At 43.8% G+C, this 11,667-nt stretch overlaps 1 protein-coding gene across 1 annotated transcript in view; it reads left to right on the top strand.

Annotated features, from left to right (window-relative positions):
* The first annotated feature begins 4,691 nt into the window (after positions 1-4,691).
* The window catches only part of ACTL6A (actin like 6A), a 31,372-nt gene continuing 24,396 nt past the window's right edge, over positions 4,692-11,667 (top strand). The window contains exon 1 of the mRNA XM_005892501.3: positions 4,692-4,878. Within this exon, the coding sequence (XP_005892563.1) occupies positions 4,854-4,878 (25 nt within the window). The 5' untranslated portion in view covers positions 4,692-4,853. The remainder of the gene's footprint in view (positions 4,879-11,667) is intronic.

The following is an 11,667-nucleotide window of genomic DNA, read 5'->3' as shown; positions in this document are numbered from 1 at the left end:
TCAGTAACAATAATGTAGGCTGAGCCAAGACTTTAGAGAAAATATATTAGGCTATCAAGGAGAAATATTAATTAAAAAAAAACCCTCAGATGTTTTATATTTCATAAAGTAGATTCTGCTGGGTCAGTATTTTTCTTTTAATGTATATTTTACTATTTTTCCTAATTATGGAAAAATGCAAGAAAATAAGCTGCCATGGAGTAAGTCTTGCCTTAAAGGAAACACTGTCATGACTTCTGAGAATGCACAGCTCTCTTGGGATGCTGAACAGGTTTTCTTTCTCAGCAGTCCCTTCCTCCAATACATGAGGACCAATACATTCATTGTCCTATTACATCTTTTGCTGATTAAAATTTATGAAAGTCTTACGTGTGCCCTTTTATCTGCATTAACATGTGATTAGTCTTGACATACGGTGAAGGTGATGGCACCCTACTCCAGAACTCTTGCCTGGAAAATCCATGGATGGAGGAGCCTGGTAGGCTGCAGTCCATGGGGTTGCTATGAGTCGGACATGACTGAGCGACTTCACTTTCACTTTTCACTTTCATGCATTGGAGAAGGAAATGGCAACCCACTCCAGTGTTCTTGCCTGGAGAATCCCAGGGACAGGGGATCCTGGTGGGCTGCCGTCTATGGGGTCGCACAGAGTCGGACACGACTGAAGCGACTTAGCAGCAGCAACAGTCTTGACATATCAAATATATTCTTAAGTTCATTTCATTGGAAGTGTATTCATGTATTTTATAAAACAATGTGTCTCCACTGATACATTAAGAGAATAAGCTGACCTGAAATTACAAATGATCTGGTTCTTTTAAAATGAAGTATAATTGATTTACAATATTATATTAGCTTCAGATGTTCAACACAGTGATTCAAAAAATTTTCATAGATTACAGTCCATTTAAAGTTACCATAACATGTTGGCTGGTCCCTGCTTTTATCTGTTTTCCAATAACTTTCCAAATTAACAAATGAAGCAGAACCCTCACTTTAAGTAAAAACATCTAACTGTGACTTTTCAGTATTTTCTCAAGCAATCTCTTTGTGCTGTCAGATTGAAGAGTCCCCAGCACTCCGGTGTGTTATCTGTAGAAGGAGACAGAAACTGAATCTCAAGCCTCCCTGGAGGCTAGCCATGTGGTCCTTTGTAACCCTGAAGAACTCTTGTTTTCTGATGGACTCTCAACTAATGGGACAAATATTTCAGTCTTTTTCAACCCAGATGGTATCTTAATTCCATGGGAAATGTTAGAGACAATATTGAGGTATCAGTATAATCTATTGATATTGCGCTATATGAATTACTCTTCATTTAAATGGTAAATTGATAAAAATGGATTATTGTGCACTATAAATACAGTGGAAACAGTGTCAGACTTTATCTTTTTGGGCTCCAAAATCACTGCAGATGGTGACTGCAGCCATGAAATCAAAAGAAACTTACTCCTTGGAAGGAAAGTTATGACCAACCTAGATAGCATATTCAAAAGCAGAGACATTACTTTGCCAACAAAGGTCCATCTAGTCAAGGCTGTGGTTTTTCCTGTGGTCATGTATGGATGTGAGAGTTGGACTGTGAAGAAAGCTGAGTGCCGAAGAATTGATGCTTTTGAACTGTGGTGTTGGAGAAGACTCTTGAGAGTCCCTTGGACTGCAAGGAGATCCAACCAGTCCATCCTAAAGGAGACCAGTCCTGGGTGTTCATTGGAAGGACTGATGCTAAAGCTGAAACTCCAATACTTTGGCTACCTCATAAGAAGAGTTGACTCATTGGAAAAGACTCTGATGCTGGGAGGGATTGGGGGCAGGAGGAGAAGGGGACGACAGAGGATGAGATGGCTGGATGGCATCATCGACTCGATGGAGGTGAGTCTGAGTGAACTCCGGGAGTTGGTGATGGACAGGGAGGCCTGGCGTGCTGCGATTCATGGGGTGGAAAAGAGTCGGACACGACTGATCGACTGAACTGAACTGATAAACACATATAGTATCTCTTCAATATTTAACTACCAAAGGAATAGTTTTTATATTTTATTCATTTTTACAACTCATTAGCTTTATTAGTCTATGCTATGCTAAGTCACTTCAGTCGTGTCCGACTCTGTGCGACCCCATAGACGGCAGCCCACCAGGCTCCCCCGTCCCTGGGATTCTCCAGGCAAGAACACTGGAGTGGGTTGCCATTTCCTTCTCCAATGCATGAAAGTGAAAAGTGAAAGTGAAGTCGCCTAGTCGTGTCCGACTCTTAGTGACCCCATGGACTGCAGCCTACCAGGCTCCTCCGTCCATGGGATTTTTCAGGCAAGAGGTACTGGAGTGGGGTGCCATTTATTAGTCTAACACAATATAAAAACATAGAGTGGAAATAGGAAGTCCCCGGTGGCTTAGATGGTAGAGTCTGCCTGCAGTGCAGGAGACCTGAGTTTGATCCAAAATGAAATTATTTGGGGGGTTTTCTATGTATCCACAGTGAGAGCTGTAGTCACAGGGACCACAGTTAACACATAGTACCTGGTGCATGTGGTATGTGTGTTTCATGCACTGTCTCAGTAAACTCTTTCTGTAAGGGATCCCATAGTAAATATACCCTCCAGCTTAGTGTGCCACACAGCCTCTGTAGTAAAACTCAATCTGCCCTTACAGAGCAAAAGCAGCCATAAATGAATAAGCTCCACTGTGTTCCGGTAAAACTTGGTTTATCATCACAGAAAGGTGAATTTCATATAATTTTTGTATGTCACAAAATGTTTTTCTTAAAACTAATTTTTTTAAATGTTAATGGAATAATTGTTCTTAACTCACTGCACTGGCCATACAAAAACAAAGCAGATTGCAGGAAAGTATAGTCATTATCTTGTAATAACTTATAATGGAAGAGTATGTAAAAAGGAATATATATTTATATGTGTATGTAACTGAACCACTTTGCTGTACACCTGAAACTGACACATTACAAACCACTATATTTCAATTAAAATTTTTTTAAAATTAACATTAAAACAAACAAAGACAAGGCAGGGTAATTTGGTCCTGGGACCATACTTTGCTGACTTATGTGTTATCTCATTGGGTAAACGATGTTTCTAAATGATTGGGATACCCTGGTGCTAGGAAAGATTGAAGGCAGGAGGAGAAGGGAAGGCCAGAGAATGAGATGGTTGGATGGCATCACCATCTAGTGATGGAGAAGGAAATGGCAACCCACTCCAGTGCTCTTGCCTGGAAAATCCCATGGACGGAGGAGTCTGGTAGGGTACAGTCCATGGGGTCGCAGAGAGTCGGACACAACTCAGCAACTTCATTTCACTTCACTGACTGGATGAACATGAGTTTGAGCAAACTCTAGGAGATGCTGAGGGACAGGGAAGCCTAGTACGAGCAGTCCATGCAGTTACAAAGAGTCAAACACAACTTAGTGAGTAAACAACAACCGAGATTATACTAACTGAATAGTAAAGGGTTTTCTCACTAGCCTTGTTCCCTATCCTATAATCACTTTCTGCCACTCTGCTGGCACTGAGATTGATAGTTATTCAATTGTTCTTAAGGTTAAAAACTACCTATATGTCTAGACTCTAGACAAACTAATTTAAGGACGGCTATTAACCTCAAGGATTTACAACCCATCTGAAGAGTTTTAGTCAGTGACATGACCGTGATTTGGGAGTTTTTATAGACTCATTGGAAAAGACTCTGATGCTGGGAGGGATTGGGGGCAGGAGGAGAAGGGGACGACAGAGGATGAGATGGCTGGATGGCATCACTGACTCGATGGACGAGAGTCTGAGTGAACTCCGGGAGTTGGTGAGGGACAGGGAGGCCTGGCGTGCTGCGATTCATGGGTCGCAAAGAGTCGGACACGACTGAGCGACTGATCTGATCTGATAGATCAAGCTGCCTGCCAAAAGGCAAAGGGACAAATTGTTGTAGTAATCCTGGGGGAGGGACAACGGTGATCTGACTGGGTTGGTAGACGCAGGGGACTAAGAACAGACAGTTCCGAGATGTATTTAGGATTAGGTGCTCGCTCAGGTGAGGACTGATTACATTGCATTACACCTGCCTCACAGGATAAAAGGAATTGATGACACATTTTAAAGCGCTACTAAAGTTAACTGGGATACTGTATCATATCCTTTTAATTATTAGTAACCACTTTTAAAATTTCAGGGTCTTATCGGTTTGTCTGGTTTACTGATGCCCTCTACCCCAAAGTGGAGCAAAACATTCAAGTTTTTCAGTTAGTTGAAAATACTTTTTCTGGAAAAAAACAAAAAACCACCAACCCTCATTCACTACAAGCCCAAACCATGGGTACTCCTGGTGGAGACACTTTCTCAAATTCCAGACTTTTTTTTCAGAGGCTTATCTTGCTCTACCGGATTCCCACCTCTCCTCCGCGCCCCGCTACACCCTAAGCCAGCCCAACTCTTGCCTCCAGCCTTCCTTCTCTCCTTCCAGCTCCCTCCGCCCCTCTTTCCCTCCCACTAGAGACGCCCCGCCTCCCCGGTTCCGCAACCCAACTCCTTCCCTCCTTCCGTCGCTTTCCTCTCTCCCCGCCCCTATGGCTGCCTTCGATTGGCTAAACTGGCTGTGCCGCGACAAGGATGCGGCACAGCCTTATTTTTATTGGTTGAAGTGCAGCCGGGCCTCTTGTGATTGGCCGATAGAAGGAGACAGCAAGTGTGACTGCGCTCCGGGTGTGTGTGGCCGCCGCTTTGTTGCCTGAGGGGGGTGGTGGAAGTTAAGGGAGTCGGGGGCTAGCGCTTCTGCAGACCCGCAGTCGCAGCCGTTGCAGTCACTTCGCCAGGTGGCCTTTACGAGTAGAAGTCTCGTCGACAGCAACCATGAGCGGCGGGGTATACGGGGGAGGTGAGTGCGGTCGATCGGGAGAGCGCGCCTTTTTAGCTTGTGGGGTTTGTAACCGCCGCCCCCAGCCCTCCCCTTGCCGGCGGCCCTTCCGGTCTCCCCCTGGGGACCCCGGCCTCCCCGCCCTATCCCCGCCCCGCGCTCTGCCCGCCTCCGGAGCCCACCCGGCTCGGCGATCGCTACCGGCGCCTGGAGTCGCCGCCCCCTACGGCCCCTTCCAGCCTCGGGCCGCGGAGGAACCGGCTTTTGGGGCTGCGCGCGGTCCCGGGCTGGCCGGGCAGCGGGCCCGGTGAGCCGCGGCTGGAGTGACTGGCCTCAGGGTCACCTCTCTCCCAGCCGGCTCTGTCGCGGTGTGCGCGTCCGTTTAAAGTTGGGAGGTCCCAGCAGTTCGTCGGCGTGGCTGGAGGGTTTCCGCGGCGTCTCGGAGGTGGCACAGCGAGCCGCGAGGAGTAGAACTGATTGGAGGAATCGTGGCCACTCAGGACACAGCCTCCTTCTCCGTCCGCGCTCACGCAGCCTCACGCCTTTCAATAACTTCTCCCTATTTGTTGACTGTGGATGATCCGGAGTTATTTGTGGGCGACTCTGCTCCGGCATAATTTAGGAATATATGCAATTTAAGGTTGCTTAAAGATGGGTGGGATCCGGTGTAGTGAAAGATTATCACGGGCCTGGGTTGTAATATCAGCCTCACCACTTAGTAAGCTCATTGGCCTTCGGTAAGTTACTTAACTTTTGCCAACTTCAGGTTCGTCGTTTGTAGAATAATTCCTACCCATTGGGGTGGTTGTGAAGATTAAACGGGGGTAATGCTACACTTACTACTACAAGTATGATCCAAGGAGCAGCAGCCGCAGCAGCACCTGCAAGCTCTTTAGAAATGTAAAATCTCAAGCCCCATTCTGCTGCTGCTGCTAAGTCGCTTCAGTCGCGTCCGACTCTCTGCGACCCCATAGATGACAGCCCACCAGGCTCCCTCGTCCCTGGGATTCTCCAGGCAAGAACACTGGAGTGCAAGCCCCACTCTAAATCTACCGAATTTGGAGCCTCCGTTTTTTCGAGTTGCCTAGATGAAGCATTGATGTATATGATTCATGTTTTGTGTTTGATGAATTAGAGAAGAAAGAAACCTAAAGTCGTGCTTTTGTTATTGTGTTTAGTAAGGATACTGTTTTCTGAACGGATGGAATATTATAGGTAGGAGATGAAAATAAACTTTCCAAAGTTTTTAGTAGTTTTGAAGTGAAGCTTGAGTTTCTGCTCAGGTGACACGCTGGCCCTCACCCTCTCCTTCTCCATATATGTTTTTGGTTTTGATTTCTGAAGTGTAAGAATCAGCTTTCCGTTTTTACTTTGGAGAAAGCCTAGTGGATCTTCATGATTTACTTTTTCCCCATCTGAAGATGTAATTCTGACAAAAAAGCTGAGTATACGTGCTCATGGAGGCTGCAGACTCTGTTTTTTGTTTTGTTTTTGGCCTCACCATGCAGCCTGTGGGATCTTAGTCCCCAGATCAGGGACAGAACCAAGCCCCCTGCATGGGAACCACAGAGTCCTCATTACTGGACCACTAGGGAAGTCCCTGCTGATTGTTTTGACTCTCAGGTTCACTCATCCAAGGACCTAAAGGTTGTCCACCGAGTATTCCCTTACAAGGCATTGTTTAATGTGACTAAGGTAGAAATGGATACTAATAATTCCAACAGTTAACATTTATTGAGTGCATCCTGTGTACCAGGAACTGTTCTTCATGACAGAGGCTTGTAATGAATTGTATTTAATACATGCATTGTCAGTTAATCCACAACAGACATGGGAGGTGGTTCTACTTTTCCCCATATTATTAAAGAAGAAAATAAGGCATAGAAAAGATTAACCAGCTTAGAGTTACATAGATTAGATCAGATCAGTCACTCAGTCGTGTCCAACTCTTCCCGACCCCACGAATTGCAGCACGCCAGGCCTCCCTGTCCATCACCAACTCCCGGAGACCACTGAGATTCACGTCCATCGAGTCAGTGATGCCATCCAGCCATCTCATCCTCTGTCGTCCCCTTCTCCTCCTGCTCCCAATCCCTCCCAGCATCAGAGTCTTTTCCAATGAGTCAACTCTTCGCATGAGGTGGCCAAAGTACTGGAGTTTCAGCTTTAGCATCATTGCTTCCAAAGAAATCCCAGGACTGATCTCCTTCAGAATGGTCTGGTTGGATCTCCTTGCAGTCCAAGGGACTCTCAAGAGTCTTCTCCAACACCACAGTTCAAAAGAGTCAATTCTTTGGTGCTCAGCCTTCTTCATAGTCCAACTCTCACATCCATACATGACCACAGGAAAAACCATAGCCTTGACTAGACGAACCTTTGTTGGCAAAGTAATGTCTCTGCTTTTGAATATGCTATCTAGGTTGGTCATAACTTTCCTTCCAAGGAGTAAGCGTCTTTTAATTTCATGGCTGTAGTCACCATCTGTAGTGATTTTGAAGCCCAGAAAAATAAAGTCTGACACTGTTTCCACTATTTCCCCATCTATTTCCCATGAAGTGGTGGGACCGGATGCCATGATCTTCATTTTCTGAATGTTGAGCTTTAAGCCAACTTTTTCACTCTCCACTTTCACTTTCATCAAGAGGCTTTTTAGTTCTCTTCACTTTCTGCCATAAGGGTGGTGTCATCTGCATATCTGAGGTTATTGATATTATCTCCCGGCAATCTTGATTTCAGCTTGTGTTTCTTCCAGTCCAGTGTTTCTCATGATGTACTCTGCATATAAGTTAAATAAACAGGGTGACAATATACAGCCTTGACGAACTCCTTTTCCTATTTGGAACCAGTCTGTTGTTCCATGTCCAGTTCTAACTGTTGCTTCCTGACCTGCATACACATTTCTCAAGAGGCAGATCAGGTGGTCTGGTATTCCCATCTCTTTCAGAATTTTCCACAGTTTATTGTGATCCACACAGTCAAAGGCTTTGTCATAGTCAATAAAGCAGAAATAGATGTTTTTCTGGAACTCTCTTGCTTTTTCCATGATCCAGTGGATGTTGGCAATTTGATCTCTGGTTCCTCTGCCTTTTCTAAAACCAGCTTGAGCATCTGGAAGTTCACGGTTCACATATTGCTGAAGCCTGGCTTGGAGAATTTTGAGCATTACTTTACCAATGTGTGAGATGAGTGCAATTGTGTGGTAGTTTGAGCATTCTTTGGCATTGCCTTTCTCTGGGATTGGAATGAAAACTGACCTTTTCCAGTCCTGTGGCCACTGCTGAGTTTTCCAAATTTGCTGGCATATTGAGTGCAGCACTTTCACAGCATCATCTTTAACTTTCTAGCAAATGGGCAGCAGGAACTTCTGGGATAAAGAAAAGGCATTTCAGTAAAACCTTTTCTCATTAAAAAAATTTTAAGTCATTTTTCAAGTATATAACCATAGCATATTCATGTATGATTTAGATATTCAGAATAAACGTCCCTTTGTTCATGTAGAGGAGTATATCTTAAAGCCTGTTTCACATATAAAGTATTTAAAACTGACAAAAATAAGTGTATGATTTTGTGTTTGAGCTACTACTGTATGACCAGTATTTATAGTGGGTCACATTTTCCAAAAGGTTTACTGTGAAAGGCAACGAAACCTCCCACCCACATTTTGTGTGTAATTAACTTAGTAAACTGTATTTTTAACTTAAACTTGCTTATAAAATGAATGTTTGTAGTTTAATTTTTAAAATTGGTAGCTCTCTTATTCCAGTGTTTATTTCTGATCAGATCTAACACTCAGCTTTAGATATAATGCACAGTTCATCCAGATTTTCATACTTGCCATAATTGGTTTCTGGGCCTACTCATTGCTCCTGTGTCTGTCTTATATGGTACTCCTCTGCTTCAGTCTCCTTTCCTTGACAGAAATAAACAGGTATACTACAGGTCCATCTTTGATACTTCATTGCTTTATCACTCCACCGCCCCCCTCCCCATCTCTAATCTTAAAAATTTCTCAAAATCATCTTCCCTGTGAATTGGGGCACCCTTGTCCAAACAAAAAAGTAAAACAACCTCACCTCCTCGCAGTCATTAGCTTCCAGTATCGTGTTGGAATGTTTTTAAGACCAGGTTAGCAAATGGCCCTCATTGCTCCATGTTTTCTCAGAAATATCACTTCACCCCTAAACTTGGAAGCCATTTACTCAGGAATAAAATGTGTGTGTGCTCAGTCGTGTCCATTTCTTTGTGACTCCATGGACTGTAGCCCACCAGGTTTCTCTGTCCATGGGATTTTTCCAGGCAAGAGTACTGGAATGGATTGCCATTTCCTTCTCTAGGGGATCTTCCTGACCCAAGGATCAAACCCAAGTCTTCTGCATTGGCAGGCAGATTCTTTACCACTGAACCGTGAAGGAAGCCTTAGTTTTTAACAGAACAATAGACCTATACAGGATTACAGAATAGACATAACTGATAGACTTATTAGAACTACAGGAAATAGACTTACTGGAAAATGAACATATGGAAAATTTCCAAGAATCAAGAGAGTCTTCCTCAAATTAAAATTCTACTATGTCCAGTTTACCACACTAATTCAGTTAAGTTCAGTTGCTCAGTCATGTCCGACTCTTTGCCATCCCATGGAATGCAGCACACCAGGCTTCCCTATCCATCACCAACTTCCGGAGCTTGCTCAAACTCATGTCCATCGAGTCAGTGATGCCATCCGATCATCTCATCCTCTGTCGTCCCCTTCTCCTCCTTCCTTCGATCTTTCCCAGCATCAGGGTCTTTTCCAATGAGTCAGTTCTTCGCATCAGGTGGTCAAAGTATTGGAGTTTCAGCTTCAGCATCAGTCCTTCCAGTGAACATTCAGGACAGATTTCCTTTAGGATGGACTGGTTGGATCTCCTTTCAGTCCAATGGACTCTCAAAAGTCTTCTCCAACACCACAGTTCAAAAGCATCAGTTCTTTGGCGCTCAGCCTTCTTTATAGTTCAGCTCTCACATCCATGGAAGTGATGTGAAAAACCATACTTTGTTGGCAAAATAATGTCTCTGCTTTTTAATATGCTGTCTAGGTTGGTCATAACTTTTCTTCCAAGGAATAAGCATCTTTTAATTTCATGGCTACAGACACTATCTGCAGTGATTTTGGAGCCAAAAAAAAATGAAGTGTGTCACTGTTTCCACTGTTTCTCCATCTATTTGCCATGAAGTGATGGGACCGGATGCCATGATCTTAGTTTTCCGAATGTTGAGTTTTAAGCCAACTTTTTCACTCTCCTCTTTCACTTTCAAGAGTCTCTTTAGTTTTTCACTTTCTGCCATAAGGGTGGTGTCATCTGCATATCTGAGGTTATTGATATTTCTGCCTGGAATCTTGATTCTAGCTTGTGCTTCATCCAGCCCAGCATTTCTCATGATGTACTCTGCATATAAGTTAAATAAGCAGGGTGATAATATACAGCCTTGATGTACTCCTTTCCCTAAAGACAGGTATAACTGACTTGTTAGATTTTTCTTTTCACAAAAATTTTTTGAGTGCTTGTTGTATGCAGAGTATAGCTTCTGTCTTCAAGAAGCTCGAAGTCTTATAGGTAACTCAGTCAAATAAACAGACACTGTATTTCATGTAGTTTTAGTTGTACAACCACCCCACCCCGCATACATTTAAAGAGCTGAAGTTGGAATAATATTGGTGGCATGGCAGAGTTTAATTGGCAGCATGTTTTTTTTCTTAGTGGTACTTGAAAAGTCTTTTATTGATGATAAAGGATATTGACTAATTCAGTGGAGTATGTTCAGTAATGACAGTATATAGCAGGTACAAAGATAACACAGAGTAGAAAGTTCTTAATGTGGAGGAGTCAAGGGACCTTACAAGGGAGGTTATGAGGATGATGAAAGAGGAATAGAGAGGGACAGCATATGAGGAGTAAATGGTGTGTTTAGGAGACAACATAATCTTCAGTAATGCAGGTATATAAAGTGGGAGGAGAGACTGCTGCCAGATTATGCTAGGTCTTGTATATCACTTGGGTGGAATGATTTGAATTTTATCTTGCAGATGATGATAAAGCACTGCATGATTCTCCCCTTTCTTTTCATTGAAGGGTTTATATACCAAAATGTTCAGAGTTACAGTTTTGAAAGGAAAGGTGGATCCAGAAGGTAAAGATGGAAGCACAGTACCATAGGGAATTATGGTAATTCCCAGTTGCAATAAGAACTTGACCCAGGCAGTGGCAATGGCATTAAAGAAGAAGGGATTTGAAAAATGTTTAGCAGAAATCATTGGCAGAATTGGATGCTGCTGCTGCTGTGTTGCTTTAGTTGTGTCCGACTCTGTGCGACCCCATAGACGGCAGCCCACCAGGCTCCCCTGTCCCTGGATTCTCAAGGCAAGAACACTGGAGTGGGTTGCCATTTCCTTCTCCAATGCATGAAAGTGAAAAGTGAAAGGGAAGTTGCTCAGTCGTGTCTGACTCTTAGCAACCCCATGGACTACAGCCTACCAGGCTCCTCCATCCATGGGATTTTCCAGGCAAGAGTACTGGAGTGGGGTGCCATTGCCTTCTCTGGAACTGGATGAGGGATATGAAATAAGAAGGTGTTCAGTAAAGTTGTTGCCTCTGATGACTGGGACCACTAACTGTGATAAGCACTGCTGAGATTAGATTAGGCAGGGTGGGGGAAAGGAGACAATACTTCAGGTATGTTGAATTTGAGGGACCCAAGGGACATCAGATGGAAGTAATGTACAGTAAGAAGTTTGAGATATGGATTAGGTGAAGGTGTGAGGGCTTGAGG

The sequence above is a fragment of the Bos mutus genome, chromosome 1 (genome assembly GCF_027580195.1).
Source record: "Bos mutus isolate GX-2022 chromosome 1, NWIPB_WYAK_1.1, whole genome shotgun sequence".
Classification (NCBI taxonomy): domain Eukaryota; kingdom Metazoa; phylum Chordata; class Mammalia; order Artiodactyla; family Bovidae; genus Bos; species Bos mutus.
This window is presented reverse-complemented; position numbering and strand designations above follow the sequence as displayed.